The 21,554-nt window shown below is 44.5% G+C and overlaps 1 protein-coding gene across 2 annotated transcripts in view; it reads left to right on the forward strand.

The window, feature by feature from the left end:
• The window catches only part of LOC310682147 (solute carrier family 2, facilitated glucose transporter member 5-like), a 20,856-nt gene extending 6,571 nt beyond the window's left edge, over window positions 1-14,285 (forward strand). For both annotated transcript variants that reach the window (XM_083450589.1, XM_083450588.1), the window contains 10 exons: window positions 504-646; window positions 1,425-1,549; window positions 3,252-3,404; window positions 3,898-4,023; window positions 6,759-6,946; window positions 8,924-9,034; window positions 10,617-10,718; window positions 11,426-11,501; window positions 13,675-13,802; window positions 14,029-14,285. In XM_083450589.1, coding sequence (XP_083306715.1) covers window positions 504-646; window positions 1,425-1,549; window positions 3,252-3,404; window positions 3,898-4,023; window positions 6,759-6,946; window positions 8,924-9,034; window positions 10,617-10,718; window positions 11,426-11,501; window positions 13,675-13,802; window positions 14,029-14,202 — 1,326 coding nt within the window. In that variant the 3' untranslated portion in view covers window positions 14,203-14,285. The remainder of the gene's footprint in view (window positions 1-503; window positions 647-1,424; window positions 1,550-3,251; window positions 3,405-3,897; window positions 4,024-6,758; window positions 6,947-8,923; window positions 9,035-10,616; window positions 10,719-11,425; window positions 11,502-13,674; window positions 13,803-14,028) is intronic.
• The last annotated feature ends 7,269 nt before the right edge of the window (window positions 14,286-21,554 follow it).

A 21,554-nucleotide genomic window follows, 5' to 3' on the forward strand; every position in this document is an offset into this window, starting at 1 on the left:
AAAAGCAAGGGTCTCAGTCCAATATACTAGAAGGAGCATCTCCACCCTCATTGTTCAGCCCAGACACTGAGGTCCAGTTCCAAGGTCTTTCTGGTGATTCCCTCATTGCAATAAGCGAAGCTACGGGGAACGAAGCAAAGGGCTTTCTTGGCAGTGGCGCCTTCCCTGTGGAACACCCTCCAGTCAGATGTCAAGGAAATAAAGAACTATACAACTTTTAGAATACATCTAAAGGCACCCTGTATCAGGAAGTTTTTAATGTTTGACTTTTTATTATGTTTTTATATGTGCTGGAAGCTGCTCAGAGTTGCTGGGGAAACCAGATAGGCAGGGTATAAATAATAAAACTATTACTGTTATTATTGTTGGAGATAGGCCATGTAGCTCATTGTATGCACTGACTGGCCATGGCCATCCTGGATTTCAGCTAAGTCCCAAGCTCTCCAGGTTTTTTGCCATGCGATCTGTGGTGAGGTTCTAATCATTATGTGCTTATGTCCTAGCTCCTGCCTAGGTTCTATAACATAACAGGACCCGAAGAAGCAGATTTTCAGGTTATCCTTCTGTCTATCACCGTGACTATGTTTCCACTTGGAGCCTCCTTTGCAACTATTCCTGCTGGTTGGTTGTTAGATAGATTTGGCAGGTATAGAGATAAACTTGAGACTTGTGATCTACATGTCCTAGTATGGCAGGGTGTGGTGATGGGAGAATATTGCTAACTACAGTCCCCTAAACCCCGTTATAACATCTTATAAAGTTACAATAACATTATCATTCCTCTTGTTCATTCAAGCAATAGGGTGGGATTTCAGAGATAGAAAAATGCACACGTATTTGTCAGGTGACTTTTAACAATTGTTAGACATTTCATGGAGGGATATGTAGCAGTCAGAAACACAATAGGATCTAGTTAGGGCCCTGGAGACCTAATGGTAGCTAATGAAGCTTTGTTTTTAGGAGGTGGGTACATGCCTTCTGAATTCAAGATCATCCTTTCAATGTGATTTCGTTCAGTTATGTACCTAGGGCAGGCACCTAAAGATTTTTCCAGGTCAGTAGTAGAGCACATGCCTCCATTAAAAAGATCCCAGACTCTCTCACCAGTTTCCCCAACTAACAAAACTTGCCTAGCATAGTGAGAAATATTAGTTTTCTAGCCCATGTGGAAATTCAGTGTGTCCTGAAATCTTTGAGATATCTGATTTGGTAGTAGGAGTTTTGGTGCCTCATGTAGTTCTTTCTCCCTTCTGCAAACTATGACAACCAAAAGCAATTGTCCCCCCAAAAAACCCAAACCAAAACAACAACAACAACAACAACCCTGAGGACTCCCTTTCAGTTCCATAGTACCTCCCCTCCTTTGCTCTTTAGATAGTACGATATATTCCCTACCTCACTGCTCCATTTCACTATCTTTTCAGGAAAGTTGCACTGTTCATAACTAACCTTTCAGCAATTATATTTGCTGTTGTGATGATATTCTCACTTTCAATACATAATCACGGATACATCATCTTTTCACGTCTCTGCTCTGGAATAAGCACAGGTGAGTCAGGGTCCTGGATTTAGTGCCTTATATTTTAAAAAAGTTAAGGACACCTGGTCAGAAGTCAGCCTGTAATTTGTGCCATTAAGCTGATTAGATCAGGAACACTGAAATTTGGCACCTGAAAAAGAGCAGGAGAATAGGTCCTTGCACCCTCTGTGCTGTTGTGGGTGAGAGAGATCTTTTCATGAAGTAGTTTTCCCAGGATCTATGACTGCCTGTATCACTGCTGCAGGATCCATTAGACAGCCCCCTACTTTCACATGCACAGTTTATTTCTGGCCATTGTGCCCTCCTTCTGGTTTGCTGCTTCAGTGCCCCAGTTGGTTTCTCCTCAGCAACAATTCCTTTTACATCCCATTCATTTAGCCCACTATGATCATTTCTCTCCTTCTCAGCAAGTCCTTTTACAGCAATATGCTCTCAACTTGGCTACAGCAGGTTAAGGAGGAAACTTCACCAGATTTTGCCACAGAGTTTGACAAGGGTACTCAGGTGCCTATGCCTTCAATCACTGAGCAACCCGTATCTGCCCTCTTCGATTGATTGCCCCACTTTCCAGATATGGGAATATACAATGAAAGATGCCAATCAGTGTCAATCTGACTCTGCTCTCAAATGTGTACATGAAGCTTCTACATTAGCTATTAGAGCCTCAGTCTCCACCTCTGTTTTTTCCAAGGCAATACTATTTTCAACTGAAGATGTTCTAGGCTATCCAATTCAGGACCCTGACAGAATCCGGAAACCACTTCTAAAACCTTCCCATGTCCTTGCATTCATCTCTGACTCACCTGTGGACTCTGCCCAGTCCTCCTCTCATGCAATGGCTGCTGGAATGGTCACAAGGAGATACCTCTGGCTAACTGACAGGGAGGTGGATGCTTCCTTGTGTACAGGTTTAACCTCTATGACATTTGTAGGCACTAAACCTTTCACAGATATTGCCCTGGAACAGGTCCTAGCTGAAACCAAAGATAAGAAGTTGATCCTTCTCAATGAAGAGATGATTACCATTATTCCAAGTATCCCTTTTTGCCCTTTAATTCCTTCCAAGAGTCGCTCCCATGGGTGCAAAGGGACCTTTCCCAATTTCCTCCCACTATGTGCAACACACAGCATTCCCAAATCTATTCTGGAGGATTGAAAAAAACTATAGGAAAATATTTGCCGGGGCATCTGTTGACATTTCTATTCCACCTTAAGGAGCAGACATGTGGAAGTGTTGCGTGCCACATGTCTGTTTACATTCCAGCACACTATGCTGGGAACTTCCGTTGTGTATTGTTTTTGCTTTTCCCGTTTTCTCTGAGATGACATGAGAGAGAGAGATGACATGTTTCTTTGTCCTGATTTATGATTAATAAATCTGTAGTTGTAGTATGCTTGCACAAGCCTCACGCCTATTCTGTGTGCACAGTTCTCTCTGCTGCTAGCATGCCCTGGCTTTGAAGCCCGGGTCACTGATTTACATCGGAGCACGGGCCGATGGAAGGAGACATCCGAGCTGGGCCTTGCCCACTGGCCTCTCGGCCCTCTGCATGTTGACAACAACATGGGGGGGGGGGAATTGGACAATGTTCAGTTGTGCACATTGTGCTTATGGGATGATTTGCATAGTAATTTGGTGAATACAAGCCTTAATAAATAAATCATGTCACATGCATGTTGTGTATTACCATTTGAATTTCTATCTAACCAGGAATATGCTTCTGTGTTGGCCCTCTCTATCTTGGTGAGATCTCCCCTAGAAGACTGAGGGCAGGCATTATCATGATGTACCAAGTGTTTTATTTGATTGGCTTCCTCATGGCTCAGATACTTTGTCTTCAAGAAGTCTTGGGGACGGGAAAAGGTAATTCAGTGACATTAATTCTTTGCCTTATAGTATAGCAGCGGGGAGTGCTGTCCAGGAATTTGTGGGAACCAGTTTTGTAGATAACACTATCCATTTAAAAACCACAATGGTTTTTGGATGTGCTTGCTTTTAAAATAAGTAAGTAAGTTTCTGGTACTCACCAGGATGTTGTTAGAATAAGTGCCACGCTGTTAACATGTGGGAGGAAAAGGTGCCGGTACTGCAACATTAATTTCCCCAAAATTAGGAAAGACCTTTTGGCCTGCCATCTTGGTTCAAAATGACATCTGGCATCCACATGTTGACTAAGGTCCCCCAATGTTGAAACCCTCATGCAGAGTTTGCTGATTATGTCTTGAAAGGCATCCAAACCCATAGAGAACAGAATGACCAACCAACCAACAAGACCCTTTCTCAAACATATGGTAGATAGCATCAGATGGAGCACTGCTGTTTCTTCACCTTATCTTAATACTATCTTCTTCCACAGGCTTCCCAATTTTGATAAAACTTTTTGGTGTTATGCCATTTCTTCAGTTGCCTCTATTGCCCTTCTTACCTGAAAGCCCTCGGTACCTACTCATTCAGAAGAGGGATGAAGAGAGCTCAAGGAAAGGTATGATATGTTGAATTGCACTGGGACCTCTAAGTGTGAGCACCCTACATAGCTGTGCAATGTCACCCACTATTGGTTTGTCACATAAGGTCTCGCCATTCTAGCATCCTTGTTATTCCTACGCGGTCATTCATAAGAGCCCACTAACATCCATTTCAGAAGAACTACATATGAGAAGTATGAAAAACATGTTATGTAAATGTTCATTTGTTGTATACATAAATTTATTTATTGCATTTATATACTTAGTACCTTTCTGTCAGGGCACCCAAGGCAGTTTCCAGTGTTTAAACACTGAAGCAAATAAATGGTATAAAACGTAGAATTGGGCCAGGGTGGTGGAAAGAAGGACAGTCTCTCTGGAGCCAGCCATGTTGTTGTTGTTGTTGTTGTTGTTGTTGTTGTTGTTGTTGTTGTTGTTGTTGTTCTTGTTGTTGTTGTAGTATTTATACCCCACCCATTTGGCTGGGTTGCCCAAGCTACGCTGGGGAACTTCCAACACAAATAAAAACACAATAAAACATCAAACATTAATAGTAACCATCTGATCCAATATTAAAAGTCATAATAACTTTAAAATAAACAACTTATATCAAACAAAGCAGCGTTCAACAATCCATCAGAATCTAATAGTAATCAGTAAAATTAAACATCAACAAATAATAATAATTTGATAATTCTTCATTGTGGTCGAAATTAAACCATTTTGACCACAATGAAGAATTATCAATCAATAAATCAATAAAGAGCAAATCACAATGCATAAAATACCGCAGAACATACAAAACCATGTAAAAGGATCATACTGAGATCCTTTGCCTGCCCCCATTGCACTTTTCTTCCTTCTTCCTTCTCACAGTGATATGTGTGGCCATCATATATTTAGGGCAGTACAACTGGTTCTGCTGCGCTGGGTGCTGAGCCAGTGGGGGAACTTCACTTTCAACATCTGTCCATTGGGAGTCCATTGATCCCTACTTTCTGCTACTGTTTCTTAATCAGTTTCTGGTCCAGAGGAGGACCTATCCTCTTTATCTCACAGCTGTGATGCTTATTCAGGATTCTTAGGTGTGGTGCTTTGCCCAAAACTCTTCAAAAGTTCACAGTGCCGAATGATCATCTCTGTAAGCTTGCTGACATTGTAAAACAACTCTAAAAGGTGAGACAGGACTTACCCTTGCAGAAACCGTGTTGCTTCTGCTTCAGCAAAACTTGTTCTTCTACATGCTTGATAATTTTACATTTAATGTTTCTTTCCAGTCTTCTATGAACAGGTGTTAAGAGAACCATAATGATAAGCATGTGGAGTGATCAATCATGGATTTACTTACGTTGTTATGTTAATATAAATGAATGTAAGGTAAAGGTAAAGGTACCCCTGCCCGTACGGGCCAATCTTGACAGACTCTAGGGTTGTGCACCCATCTCACTCAAGAGGCCGGGGGCCAGCGTGACATCGCTGCTCTGGCGAGCCAGCACAGCACACGGAACGCCGTTTACCTTCCCGCTAGTAAGCGGTCCCTATTTATCTACTTGCACCCGAGGGTGCTTTCGAACTGCTAGGCTGGCAGGCGCTGGGACCGAGCAACGGGAGCGCACCCCACCGCGGGGATTCGAACCGCCAACCTTTTGATCGGCAAGCCCTAGGCGCTGAGGCTTTTACCCACAGCGCCACCCACGTCCCACTATAAATGAATGTAGCACTTTTCAAATCTGGCTCCTTTTCACGTTCCAACAACATGGAGAGCAAGATAAAATTTCTGCAAGAAATGGGGCCTTTAGAGTGATGGCCCGAATGCTTTGGAATTTGTAGGACTTTATAAAGGCACTTTATACCTGCATAGTCATCAAGGCAGTATTACCCTGGGTTTTAAGTTTTGTATGCGGATTTCCACTACTCAGACATGAAGGAATCCTCAGCTGACAAAACTTTTTGGCCACAATGACAAATCCTCAAGGTAACTAGAGATTTCATCCTTTTTGTTGACCTAGCAAGAGGGCAAGGACTCCAGAGCAGTCAAGCCTCCCTCATGTTGATCCACAAATCCCATGTTTCCAAGTAAAGGAAATAATATATTTGATGATAACATGCACTATGACCAATGCCCCTCCTCAGCACTGTCTACCAGCCATTCCAGATGCTGTCTTCTGCAGCCTTTGCACTGGGTGGGCAAATCATTAGTTGCCTAACAATTTAATTGTATTCGGATTATGAATGTGTTTATTCAGCAAAAAATATATCAGTTCATGAAGGAATGGACCACTTCTAAGGGATATATTTCCTGTCCCTTGGAGTGATGACCTCTTTCCCCCATAATTTTCTATCATTCTTAATTTTTTTAGTAATATGCTCCTCAGATTCTGTTTATGCCTCCCTGCCTTTCTTTTGCTAAAGCTTCTGCTCTGCTTTTGTTTTTCTTATTTGGACATGACTTCTATTTTCCAAAACAAACTTTTCCCCCCTTTTTCTTTTACCTTGAAATGCTTCCTTTATTGTATTCACTCACGACAGAGGCATCCACTTGACCTTGGTGGTATATTTACTGTTCTGCAGTGAGCATTCTGACTTCTGTATTTATGGCATTCAATGGCTCCCAAGCATTCTGGAAAGATTTCACCCTCTTGACTTCCTTCACCCAACTTTTCCTTTGTTACCAGCCTCTTCCTTTTTTCTTCTTCTTTTAGAAAGTACCTCTATTGAAGTCTGATCCTCTCTGCCTCTATTCTTAACATAGCACTGAAGAAACTAAGGAACAGAAATGATGTGGAGGATGAGATTGAAGAGCTCCATCAGGAGGACGTTGCTGAAAAGTCAGAAAAGAACATGAACCCTCTTAAACTGCTATATGCCAAAAAACTGCGAAGGCAAGTCATTGCCATAATTGTCTTGATGGTTGGACAACAGTTCGATGGCATCAGTGTGGTAAGGAAGGTTGAGCCATGCAAAATGAAGGCCCCTGTTGTACATACAATTTAGAGGCTGTCATACAAGCTACCACTGTTTGTCTCTATAGATGGCCGCATTCTTTGCCCCTGTTCTGTTTTCCAGATGCTTCTCCAAGTGTTAGAAATATCAAACTCTATAACACAAGGAGAGGGAAACTGTAGGCTTGCGGGTATTGTTGGGACTCCAGCTCTCATTGGCGAAGCCAATGTGGCCAGTGGTCAGGGATAATGGGAGATCTTGTCCAAAAACACATGGTGGGCTGCAGATTTCCCACTGCTGCCCAAGTAAATGGCCTTGCTCTACAGGAAAGATGGCATTGCTGAGGGGTAAAGGTTCCAGAGGAATGTGGGTGGTGCTGTGGGTTAAACCACAGAGCCTAGGACTTGCCGATCAGAAGGTCGGCGAATCCCCACGACGGGGTGAGCTCCTGATGCTCGGTCCCTGCTCCTGCCAACCTAGCAGTTCAAAAGCACGTCAAAGTGCAAGTAGATAAATAGGTATCACTCTGGCAGGAACGTAAACGGCATTTCTGTGCACTGCTATGGTTCGCCAGAAGCGGCTTAGTCATGCTGGCCACATCGTACACCGGCTCCCTCGGCTAATAAAGCATGATGAGTGCCGCAACCCCAGTCGGCCACGACTGGACCTAATGGTCAGGGGTCCCTTTACCTTTACCTTTAAAGGTTCCAGAAGTGCAGAGCGCTGAAGTCATTGGGGTAATACTGAATGGCGAGTCATGCAGGGTTATTGACTGACATTGTTTCTTAAATGTGAATTGTATTCTCGTTAACTTTTCAATAATTCAAAAATCCAAGCCAAGTGGTGGAGCTAATCTGTTGGATGGTGCAACAAATTTTTGGTGGGGGTGTCCATTTATACCCTGCCTTTTTCCCTTATGAAACTCAATTTGTATTTGCAGATACAAATAAGAGAAGGTTAAAAACGTTATATATAGCATAAGAACATTACATACTACAAGCTAACGTTACCAACCTATAATACTGATGCAGAGCTGAAATACCCTTATTAAATAATAATTACCTGAATCAGCAAGGCTTGGACACATGCAAAAGGTTGCATGCATGCTCTCAAATGGAATTGGGGCAGATGCTCTAAGAAAGGGATATTTATGCTATTCCATTGAAGGAGATGATTCCCCCCAAAAAACTTTCTCAATTATCAGAGAAAAGCAAGACTGCATTCCACAAAATAATCCAGCTACATGAAATTGTTTGATCAGTCACATGCCAAAGTACATACATTAGAACTTCTGCAGCAATTTTGATCAGACGTATACCTGGTGGCAAATCTCAGTAGGACCTGTTTTTGCAAGGAAGAGATCCAAGTCAACTGTCCCTTATCTTAGAAGGGCCTGTTTCTAGGGAATAGTTCTCTTCATTTCCAACTTGGATCTTCTAATGCAGAGCTTTCCAAACTGTGTGTCACGACGCATTAGTGTGTCGGCTGCAGTGTGTAGGTGCGTTGCGCCAATGTGCTCCACACTCCTCCTGGGGCTGGAAAGGGAACAGGCAACCCACCAGTTTGCTAGTGAAACTGAAATTGGTGTGTCACAAAAAGGCGCATGGCTAAAAAGTGTGTCACCAACATGGAAAGTTTGGAAAGCTCTGCTCTAATGTGTAGAAAAGCTGTAGGGAGATGTGAATTTTCATGCCAAGATTACATGTCCAGCAGACTGAGGAAAATTTGGAAATGGAGGGGGATGCCAGGAAAATTGCAGCTCTGAAGCATAGGATATGTTACTTAAAGAGTCGAGACAATTATAGAGATCATGCTAGATTAGGGGCAGCTGATATCCAAGGTTCAGTGCGAAATACGAAGAAAGTCCTGCAGAATCGGGTCGGTTATGTATCTTTCAACATAACCAACAACATTGTCAACATTCTTTTTCTTCCATTCAGATAAGACTTGTAATGGTATGCATCTTCTTTTCAGGCATACTCTTATGCAGAGAGAAACTTCAGAAATCTAAATATGGGGAAATATTCATCCCGATTTGCGACAATAGCAGCCACCACTTTTTTATGTATCTCAGTGGTATTTGGGGTAAGCATCTTCTACCTCTTTCTCACTAACCTTCTAGATCTTGGAAATGCATGCAACATTTTATAACTATTTTGTGCCAATTTAAGTCCCCCCCCCCCCGCTTTCATAAAACCACAAGAATTATAGTTTTACATGAGTTGTCTGAGTATTATTTTGAAGAGCTACATATTAGCATATACTACCTGGCTTCTTGGAAGCTGTCCGAAGGGGTTTTTTAAAAATCAATTTGCAAATTAGTTTAGAATTTGATTTTTTTGTTTAAATAAAATTTGAGTTGGTGAGGGCAAGGACTCTTACCTTTTGTTTTCTAAGGAGAATGTGCCTTATTTCTGTCCTACTACCACAGAATTTATACTTTCCAAATATGAAAAAGGAAATCAGTGCTACACCAGTTTAGGACTGTTGTATAGCTATGTCCAAAAGACTGCAATCTATACACCCAGGATAGTTAACATGGTGCTCTCCTGAATTTGTTAGATTATAACTCCCATCATTCCCAATAACTGAACATTCTGACTGAGGCTGATAAGAGTTGTAGTCCAACAACATCTGGAAGCTAAACCATCTCTGCACACTTACTTTACTGTTAAGTCCTGATTTCTTTGAGTAGGTATTTACAGGCTTTCATTCAACTCCTTCTTATTTAAGATCCTTGACACTCATGTATACACACAGTTGTGGCAAACCCTTCTTGCAGTGTTGTTTTTACGTGGATTCTTGCTTAATGTAAGCTTGTATGTGAACCTAAAGAATTGCCCTGATCTTTTTGTGTGTTTTTTTTAAAAAAATATCCCAATATGTTTCTGTGTTGCCACGTGCTCTCTACATTTTGATCTGTAATTCTGATTCCGCTCCCCTTCCCCCATCATAGAATCATAGGTTTGGAATGAGCACAGAATATCATCCAGACTGGCCCTTGCAATTCATAACTTTCTTGCACAAACATTCACTAATCACAGGTAGGTAGCCATGTTGGTCTGCCGTAGTAGAATCAGGAATCACAAGACAGAGAAACCAGTAGAAGATTTCAATCTCCCAGGACATTCTATAAAAGATCTCATAGTAGCTGTCTTATTACAAAAGAAAGGGAAGTTGCTGAATTGTAACTTATTACCAAACTTCAAACCATGGAGAGACCAGGTCAGAATAGAGACATTGGATTCTTATCTCATTATACAAGATAAAGCTATTTTTAGCCATCTCACCCCCTGCTTTATCCTGTAAGACCAATTGCAGTCGTTAACAGTCTTCAACAGGTTTACCACATCTATCAGCCAATCACCCATTCCCACCACCCTTCTGAGTAATACCCTTCCCCACCCTCTCACTATATATAAGGGTCTGGTGACTTCTGTTTCAGTGTATCTGAAAAGGTGTGCATGCACACGAAAGCTCATACCAATAACAAATTTAGTTGGTCTCTAAGGTGCTACTGGAAGACATTCACTAAAAAAAATAAGAAGAAACTCTAAAATGCTAGTATAGCAGGACGTATCTTTAGAGAAGCCAAATTGATACCTCTTCAGCATGTCTTATTCCTCTATATGCTTAGTAATTTTATCTTTGTCTTTATATTCTTTAGATTTTTATTACTGATTATAAGGGGCGCAGGTTTTCGCTTCTCATTGGCTTTGGGGTGAGCGGTTTCATCTGTGTCCTGTTAACTGTGGCCATGGAACTGCAGGTTTGTAACTGGTGGCATTTAGAGCTGAGAATCGCTAAATGGGCTTTCCTCTAGCCCACTTCCCCTATAACACACACTATGTACCGTATTTTTCACCCCATAGGACGCACTTTTTCCCCTCCAAAAATGAAGGGGAAATGTGTGTGCGTCCTATGGGGCGAATGCAGGCATTTGCTGAAGCCTGGAGAGCGAGAGGGGTCACGCGGCTCTCCGCAAGGCACGGGAGTCCGTTTGTAACCAGAGGTACCGCTGTACGTGGATGTTGCATTCCAAGATGACAGATTTCACAGGGGCTCAGTTCTTGTTGTTTTGCACTACCTACTGCATTCTGTGGGCCAGAATTTTAAGGAATAAGGGATAGCAAATGGAAAGATGAGTTTTGCTCTTGGACCCAACTCCCGCCAGCTCCAACCAATATGATCAATGGTTAGGGATTATGTGAATTATAGTCTCGCAGCATAATTCTATGTCATGCTGGCCACATGACCTGGAAAGCTGTCTGGATAAATACCAGCACCTGAAGCGAGGTGAGCGCTGCACCCCATAGTCGCCTTTGACTGGACTTAACTGTCCAGGGGTCCTTTACCTTTTTATGCACTTTGAGGTATATCAAAAAACAATCAAGCAGTATATAACTTTTATGAGATAAAGGGCACCTGACAAGATCACAAGTACATAACTGAAATACAGTCTACTTTCTCCAACAGAGTGTCATCTCAGATATGGGGTATTTCAGCGTAATCTTAATCATCATATTCCTTTTTGCACATGGCATTGGGCCAGGTAAGTGCTTAGATGATGTGTTGAGCTCTTTAGATGATGGGGGAGAGATGAATAAGTGATCAATGTAAGTGATCATGGTAGAAAGACACACAGCTATGGGGAGTTGGTAATTCACCCTAGAAGGCTAGGGAGTTACTATTAATGTTGCACTCCTCACATAGAGAGATTCATGGCTGCCTGTCTGCTGTGTGTGCTGTAGCAACCTGAGTTAGATCTAACTTGAACGTGGAGAAGGTTGTTCATGTGAGATGTGTTGCTGAGACCTGGGTGGGTGAGCTAGGAGAACCTGATCACATCCAGATGTGCCTGTCAAGATACACGATGTAGCATGAGCACAGGCTGCAGGTGTTGGGGGTGATGGAGAGGGAGGAGTTGCTGTCATTCATAGGACACCCATCCATCTTGGAGCTAGCTATGAGATCCAGCACCTGGGCCATTCTATGAGATCCAGATGCCATTCTACACTTTGGTATACCAGAGAAGTAAAGACAAGGCAATGACATAGAGGACAGTAAGAGCACAAGTGGTTATTTTCACTTGATCTTTTGGTAGCATTTGATACCATTGACGGTGGTGTGACTTGGTGAGATGGCATTGGAGACATTATTTTACAGTGGTTCTACTCCTCCTATTTCAGAGCCCTGGCTAATTATCTCTTGGTCCCCTGCCAATTGTGCTCTGACATCCTGCAGGGTACCATATTTCCCCCCATGCTGTTTCCCTATGAAGCCATTATGGGAATAGTCATTAGCAGATTTGGGAAGAGCTGCGATCAGTGCAGTAATGATACCCAATTTAAATTTCTCTGTAACATCTGTATCAGGAGAAGTCTGCAAAACCCTGCACTGGCACCTTGACTCAGTAGAGGTCTGGATAAGGATCAGCAAACTGAGTTTGAACCCTGCCAAATATTGTGGGCCATGCCATCCACTTGCTGAAAACCTCTAGGATGGATTACTGCAATGCATTCTTTCCCAGGGTACCGATGAGGTTGGGCTGGAACCTACAACTAGCACAATAAGTAATGCCCCAACTGGTCACTGGTGCAGTCTTTCACTACCCTGTTACACTGCTACTAAAGGGATTACACTGGCTGTTGTTTAGCTACAAAGCTAAGTTCAAGGTATTGGTCCTGGTGTGCAAAGACCCATACAGCTTGAGATAAGAATGCCTAAGAGATCATCTCACTCCTTATATACCCATTAACGACTGTGCTCTGAAGGTAGGGACTATGGCGATCACACAGGGTCGCCGGACGTTTAATGGTCTATTGATTCCTGTGCCACCACTGTGCTCTCTTTACTGCTGCCACCAACCAGTTACTCTCTGGTAAAACACTGAGTCCAGTCAGTTGTTAAAAGTGAACAAAAAAAACCCAAGTTTATTTTACAAACATTAACAAGTTTATGGTTTCTCAGATAATATACCTGTCAGTATCTTAACTTTAGTTTCTTCTCTGGCCTATACCTTCCTAATACCTTCTAACTGATTATCTCAACTGTTTGACTGTCTCCTCTTAACAAATTCTCTCCCTCTCTCACACCAGACTAGCCCAACCCAACCCACAGACTTATCTTCTCTGTTTCTCTTAACTCCAGACTGTCTTTTCAACAACTCTAATTCTAACTCACTCTCTAAAAAACCTTCTGTGTTTAAACCTTATACACAGCTAACTCTGCCCCCTGGGTTCCCATTGGTTAGTCATTTTACAATTAGTTAACTCTTTCCCTATGAACCCAGTATGTTGTCACACACATAGGAGGGCAAACGCCACAGGGACCTATTGCAAATACCATCTCATCAGGAGGTCTGTTCCATATTATGTCCGAATCTGACCTTGAGTGTGGTGCCACCTTGACTTTGGCATCCCTCTCCCATCACTCATCGGCAAGGCACCATATCTTGGTTGTGTTTTCGGCACCTTTTGAAGACCTTCCCTTTTCACCAAGCCTTTTAAGTGGAGATCTTCATCCTAATCTGCACCTGTATTGGTTTTGAAATTATGGGATTGTCTTTAGTTGTTTTTATTGTGGCTGTTTTTACTGTGAAATTGATCTGAGATGTCTCACTGGAAGCAGTAATAAACTGAATCAAGTAAAACAATAACTAGGAAAGATCAATTTTCAAGGGTGGGGGAGTATTAAATTCCTGGAATCCTTTCTATCCACCAAAGGTCCACTTCCAACTGTGCTAGTGGTGGAGCTCTTCCTTCAGTCATCACGATCTTCAGCCATTGTGATTGCACAATTTTTTCATTGGCTCCTAAGCTTCCTTGTAGGACTGATTTTCCTTTACATAGAGGTGAGTGATTTTGAAGGTAATTTTGATGAGGAGTGCAGACTTTGCTCCTTACAACCATTATTCCCCCCCAAAATAATGAGGGGAGCTGGGTGGAGCCAAGAAGGATATATGGGTGTTATAGATGGATGGATGGATGGATAGATGGATAGATTATAGATAGAACTCTACATTATACTCATGTCTGCCTCTTTCTCTCCTTCCCTGCCCCCATTTTCCCCATCTCTAGATACATATTGGGCCCTATAGCTTAATCTTTTTCTGTCCATTTGGTTTCGCCATCTTTGTTTATATATTCAAGTACATTCCAGAAACCAGAAACAGAACCTTTGTGGAAATCAGGGGGAAAGTGAACACCCGGAATCCCAGGAGGGTACATTTCAAGATGCCATCGCCCAAGTAGAAACTTGTTAAGCAGCATATGCAGTTTGTTCATTTATTATATAGGGTTTTTAAAAAAAGAAATAAAAAAAACATATTCCAAGAGATTTCTTGTGGTTACTCTTAAACTGAATAATGACAATGATGATGTTGCAGTTTTCCTTTTTGTCTGAACACTCCACACCATTTTCAGGCTTTTCCGTGCCATGAAAGTGTCCAAATTTCAGGAAGGCAACAGACAAATACCTCAACAGCTGCCCCCCTTCCAGGTCTTAGTATTTATTTATTTTTGTGAATGTCTTGTGAACAGTATTTTGGCTGAGCCAAATTAGATTCCACTCCAGAACAGGCTACATCTTTGTTGCCTTTACTTATTTACTACAGACATGTAGCTACTGTAAGGTAAAGGTAAAGGGACCCCTGACCATTAGGTCCAGTCGTGGCAGACTCTGAGGTTGCTGCGCTCATCTCGCTTTATTGGCTGAGGGAGCCGGCGTACAGCTTCCAGGTCATGTGGCCAGCATGACTAAGCCACTTCTGGCGAACCAGAGCAGTGCATGGAAACGCTGTTTACCTTCCCGCTGGAGTGGTACCTAGTTATCTACTTGCCCTTTGATGTGCTTTCGAACTGCTAGGTTGGCAGGAGCAGGGACCGAGCAACCGGAGCTCACCCCGGGGATTCGAACCGCCGACCTTCTGATCGGCAAGTCCTAGGCTCTGTGGTTTAACCCACAGCGCCACCCTGAATTTACTGTAGAGGCCCGTAATTCATCCTGAATGACAGCCCATCACATAGGCTATGATTACCACTTTGTTCATCACCACAGCACCACCTTGGGGTGAAAAATTGCCTGTTTATCACCCCAGCACCTAGCTGCTACTTTTAACAGCACTGAAGTCTCCTCTAGGGTAGGATGCCCCCATTCCCAGATTTCTGCAAAGGGTGATCACCCACAGTATGCCAAATGAAATAGCTCCAGTTCCAGAAGCGGTACATAAACGACCCAATGCCCATATTAATCCCTTGGAAAGCTAATGCTGTCTTTAAGACCTGTCATTCCCAGAGGGATTTATTTCACTGATTTCCATGCATGCTGTGGCAGGGAGACCCACTTCTAGCTAGTTGCTCATAGGAACTTTCAATTACATTTGAAAACCAGTAAGAGACAACTCCTTTTTCCTCCTTTTCAATTTAATTTGAATGCCATAATCATCGCAGGGGTGTCTATGAAAGGGACATACAGTGGTGCCCCGCAAGACGAATGCCTCGCAAGACGGAAAACCCGCTAGACGAAAGGGTTTTCCGTTTTGGAGGTGCTTCGCAGGACGAATTTCCTATGGGCTTCCTTCGCAAGACGAAAATGTCTTGCGATTCCTGGGGTTTTTTTCGCTCCCCACCCCCTTTTTCTAAGGCACTAAGATGCTAATAGCCTTTTAGCAGCTAATCCGCTAATCCCTTAAGCCTTTAATAGCCGCTAATAGCCGCTAATAGCCGCTAAACCGCTAATCGCGCTAATCCGCTAATCCGCTAATGGGCTTGCTTCGCAAGACGAAAAAACCACTAGACGAAGAGACTCACGGAACGGATCTTTTCGTCTTGCGAGGCACCACTGTATTGATTGAAAATGTCTAGTAAACCGGATCAGTTGTTGGATTCCTACTGAGGGTATTTGGCAAGCCTACATGACAGTGATCAGGGATTGAGGGTTGGTTCTGTGGTATTATGGCAGTGGACAAAGTTTGGAGGAGGAGAAGGAGAAGGAGGAGGAGGAGGAGGAGGAGGAGGAGGAGGAGGAGGAGGAACAGCAACAGTTAGGGAGCCCTCAGACCTTCCCATATCCATGAGGATAGTCTACCCCTGAAGATCTAATGCTCTGGTTGATCTTTCCAGTGGGTAGAACTTAGGCCCTCATCTCACTATAGGATGGTGGCCATAAGGCCATAGATATGATAGCTTCTGAGTGTAATCCTTAAGGATGGTGGAGCACATTTGACTCCCTGGCATACTGGTATACCCTACATGGAATAGTCCAGACAACAGCTGGGGTGCAGGAGGCATAACAACTGCTGCAAAGATGAAACAACACAAGTTCAGAGCCCATAATGGTGCCCATTGCATGGCAGTGAAAGCAGTGAAGAGGGGGCCTACATTGCTACTTCTATCATGTCTCCATGAAATCAGCTCGTGAAGGCAGTCCATTGGCTGTTAACATCTATCTTGACAGATGGAACCTGGGATACCTTAGAGACCTCCTAGGTACCTTAAGGACAAACCCATTTGTTTCTGTAATGACAGAGATGTCACAATAGATGCATCAAGAGTGAGACTTCCAATGCTCCATCAAGCCATGCTTTGTGGGATCAGTTTAAGGTTTTGCAGTCTTATGGCTTTCATGGGATCCTAGAACTGGAAGCAACCCGAAGGGTCATCATGCCTTAGTCCCCTGCAATGCAGGAATCACATTTATCTGACAGATGGGTATCTGAAATCTACTTGAAAACCTCCAATGAAGGAGAACCCACCACCTTCCAAATTAGTCCATTCCACTGTCAAATATTTCTTACTGTCAGAAAGTTCTTCCTAAATGTTTAGTTGGAATCTACTTTCTTGTTACTTGAATCCGTTGGATAAGGTTCTACCGTCTGAAACAGCTGAAAACAAGCTTAATCCATCTTCTGAGTGAAAGCCCTTCAAACTTTGAGAAGGTGCTTGTGAATAAGTGGTCAATAATGTGCTTATAATAATAATAATAATAATTTATTATTTATACCCCGCCCATCTGGCTGGGTTTCCCCAGCCACTCTGGGCAGCTTCCAACTGAATATTAAAAACAGTACACCATCAGACATTAAAAACTTCCCTAAAGAGGGCTGCCTTCAGTTGTCTTTTAAAAGTAAAATAGTTGTTTATTGCCTTGACATCTGCTGGGAGGGCGTTCCACAGGGCAGGCGCCACTACTGAGAAGGCCCTCTGTCTGGTTCCCTGTAACCTTACTTCTCACAATGAGGGAACCATCAGAAGGCCCTCGGCGCTGGATCTCAGTGTCCGGGCTGAACGATGGGGGTGGAGACACTCCTTCAGGTATACAGGACCGAGGCTGTTTAGGGCTTTAAAGGTCAGCACCAACACTTTGAATTGTGCTCAGAAACATACTGGGAGCCAATGCAGATCTCTCAGAACCGGTGTTATGTGGTCCCGGCAGCCACCCCAGTCACCAGTCTAGCTACCGCATTCTGGATTAATTGCAGTTTCCGGGTCACCTTCAAAGGTAGGTGCAGAGTGCGTTGCAGTAGTCCAAGTGGGAGATAACTAGAGCATGCACCACTCTGGCAAGACAGTCTGCGGGCAGATAGGGTCTCAGCCTACGTACCAGATGGCGTTGGTACACAGCTGCCCTGGACACGGATTTAACCTGTGCCTCCATGGACAGCTGTGAGTCCAAAATGACTCCCAGGCTGCGCACCTGGTCCTTCAGGGGCACAGTTACCCCATTCAGTACCAGGGAATCCCCCCCACCCACCCGCCCCCTGTCCCCCAAAAACAGTACTTCTGTCTTGTCTGGATTCAACCTCAATCTGTTAGCCGCCATCCATCCTCCAACCGCCTCCAGGCACTCACACAGGACCTTCATCGCCTTCACTGGTTCTGATTTAAAGGAGAAGTAGAGCTGGGTGTCATCTGCATACTGATGAACACCCAGCCCAAACCCCCTGGTGATCTCTCCCAGCAGCTTCATATAGATATTAAAAAGCATGGGGGAGAGGACGGAACCCTGAGGCACCCCACAAGTGAGAGCCCAGGGGTCTGAACACCCATACCCCCCACCACTTTCTGGACACGGCCCAGGAGAAAGGAGCGGAACCACTGTATAACAGTGCCCCCAGCTCCCAGCCCCTTGAGACGGTCCAGAAGAATGTTATGGCCGATGGTGTCAAAGGCTGCTGAGAGATCCAGCAGAACTAGGAAACAGCTCTCACCTTTGTCCCTAGCCCACCGGAGATCATCAACCAGCGCGACCAAGGCAGTTTCAGTCCCATGGTGAGGCCTGAATCCCGATTGGAAGGGATCCAAATGGTCCGCATCCTCCAGGCGTGCTTGGAGTTGTTTGGCAACCACCCGCTCAATCACCTTGCCCAAGAATGGTAAATTTGAGACTGAGCGATAGTTGGCCAAATTGGCTGGGTCTAAAGATGTTTTTTTTAAGAAGCGGTTTAATGACCGCCTCTTTCAGCAGGTCTGGGAAGGCTCCCTCACAGAGGGAAGCATTCACCACCCCGCAGAGCCCATCGCCCAGCCCTTCCCGGCTCGCTTTTATCAGCCAGGATGGGCAAAGATCAAGGAGACAGGTGGTCGGTTTCACTTGTCCAAGCAGCCTGTCCACATCCTCAGAGGTAACAGATTGGAATTGATCCCATGTAACAGGACTAGACAGAACTCTAGCACTCTCCCGCCCTGGCCCTGCTCCCACAATGGAGTCTACCTCCTTCTGAATCTGAGCGACTTTATCTGCAAAAAACTTTGCAAAAGCATTGCAGGAGATCTTGGGGTCCCTACCAGGCCCCGGTGGTGCAGGTGGTTCCGATAGATTGCGAACCACCTGAAAAAGTCTCCTGCTGCTGTTTTCTGCAGATGCAATGGAGGCGGCGAAGAAGGCCCTCTTCGCCATCACCATTGCCACTTGGTAGGCTCAACGTTGAGCTCTAGCCTGTGTCCGGTCTGATTCAGAATGAGTTTTCTGCCACTGGCGCTCTAGCCATCTCAACGATTGTATCATCGCCCTCAGCTCTGGGGAAAACCATGGGGCTGTCCGGGCTCCATGCAATCGGAGAGGGCGCTTCGGAACCAGACAGTCAATAGCCCTGGTTAACTCCGCATTCTAGCGGGCCACCAGGGAATCAGCTGAAAGGCCATCAACTTGGGATAAAACATCCCCTACCACTATCTGGAAGCCAACTGGATCCATTAAGTGGTGGGGGTGGACCATCTGAATCGGTCCCACCTCCCTGCAGAGGGGAAGGGTTGCGGAGAAGTCCAGTTGCACCAGGAAGTGATCTGACCATGGCACTTCTTTTGTTTCGCTTTTAGTTAATGTCAGATCACCAACATTCGTAGAGGTAAACACCAAGTCTAAGGCATGTCCGTGGCTATGAGTTGGGCCAAACTTATTCAGGGACAGCCCCATGGAGGCCATGCTTTCCACGAAGTCCCAAGCAGCCACTTGTAAGGTCGTGTCGGCATGGATGTTAAAATCCCCCAGGACAACCAAGCTAGGTGTCTCCAGGAGCATATCCGCCATGACCTGAAGCAGCTTGGGGAGGGAATCCTTGGTGCAGCGGGGAGGTCGGTACACCAATAGGAACCCTGTACTGCCCCTATTGTCCAACTTCCAGAACATGCACTCAGAGAACTGGGTCTTCCCAATAGGACGCCTGGTCCAGACTAATGAATTCCTAAAAATCACTGCAACCCCCCCTCCCCGCCCACATGACCTGGGTTGCTGTGCGTAAGAGAAACCTGGTGGGCAAGCAGCGGCAAGGACAGGCCCATCTGCTTCATCCAACCAGGTCTCTGTCACACATGCCAGGTCAAATCCTCCATCCACAATCAGGTCGTGGATGGCAGTGGTTTTATTCATCATTGACCTGGCATTGCACAGCAACACTTTCAGGTCATGTGGGTTTCCCTTGCTGATTCCAGTATCCTTCCGGTCAGCTGGGTTTGATCAGCTTTACCATTATTTATGGGACACTGGTGGCGCTGTGGGTTAAACCACAGAGCCTAGGACTTGCTGATCAGAAGGTCGGCACTTTGATGGGGTGAGCTCCTGTTGCTCGGTCCCTGCTCCTGCCAACCTAGCAGTTCGAAAGCATGTCAAAGTGCAAGTAGATAAATAGGTACCGCTCCGGCGGGAAGGTAAACGGCATTTCTATGCGCTGCTCTGGTTCACCAGAAGTAGTTTAGTCATGCTGGCCACATGACCCAGAAGCTGTACACCGGCTCCCTCGGCCAATAAAGTGAGATGAGCGCCGCAACCCCAGAGTCAGCCATGACTGGACCTAATGGTCAGGGGTCCCTTTACCTTTACTAATGTGCTTTTGGGATCCTTGTCCATCATTGCTGAGTAATGCTAGCAGGAGGAGGGGCATAAAATGGGTGGGTTCATGGTGTGGTGAACAGGTCTCTGCATGACGGGATGGCACCAGACACCTTGAAAAAGGAGATAACGCAGCCACTCCTCCCAAAGCCCACCTTGTACCTGATGGCACTTAATGACTACAGCCCTGTCTCAAGCATCCCATTTTATGGGCAAGTACTTGTGAGAGTACCAGAGGAGAAGTGACCACTGGGAGGAGTGCAGAAAGAAAAAAACACCATGGCACGCCCGCATCAGCACAACCGTACACCTTCATCTGCCCCAGGTGCAATAAAACGTGTCTCTCCTGTATCAGTCTCTATATCCACAGCAGACACTGTAACTCTCCAATGGTTGGATTTCACTCCAAAAGGCGCACTCTTCCATTGTCTCGTGAGACAGATGGATGTCAATGAAACTTATGAGGTCATGGTGACACAGCTGCAGACACTCCTGGAGGAAACTGGTTGATATTTTCATACATTTATTTCAAATTTATTTCATGACATTTATATACTGCTTGTCTGTAAATAAAGCCTCAAATCAGTTTACAAATAGAATAATGCAAAATGGCATCAGTAAAAAGAGTTAAACTATAAATTTGTTTTTTTTAAAAAAAAAATCAGCACTAAACTAAGAAGAGATTAAAACACCCATTGGCATTTCACATTTTATATTTGTTCACAGATTGAGTGGGCATATAAGGGGTAAGGTGGTCTCACAAATAAACAGGTCCCAAGTTGTTATGGGCTTTATATGCTAATAGTAGCACCCAGTAGCAAATCAGCAACCAATGCAGATCTCTGAGCACAAGGAAGAGCACGGCAGACTAGGTCTAACTCCCATCAGCAAAAGTTTGATGTGGAAGCTACAAAGTCCCAAATAAATCCACATTGCAGTAATCCAGTCTGGAAGTAACCAACATATGAACTACTGTGTCCAACCTTCCCTGCTTCAGGAATGGTCATAGCTGGCCATAGATGCCAACTCCTAGTGGCTGAGGTCCCTTTGGCTCCCCCAATAAAATACTTGAGGAGGCCAGCCCCCCCCCCAATTTTTTTTGATGGGCATTCAAATGGTGTGTGCACACCACATCTTGTGATTGATTATGTGGGGTGGGGCTTACCTGGGTTTCCCCAATATTTTATTCAAGTTGGAATCCCTGCAGCTGGCCTACCAACTGCACTTGATAAAAGGCCCTTCTTGCCTCAAATGCTATCTCAGCTTCCAGGGACACAGC

This window comes from Podarcis tiliguerta (genome assembly GCF_965153285.1).
Source record: "Podarcis tiliguerta genome assembly, chromosome: 7".
Classification (NCBI taxonomy): domain Eukaryota; kingdom Metazoa; phylum Chordata; class Lepidosauria; order Squamata; family Lacertidae; genus Podarcis; species Podarcis tiliguerta.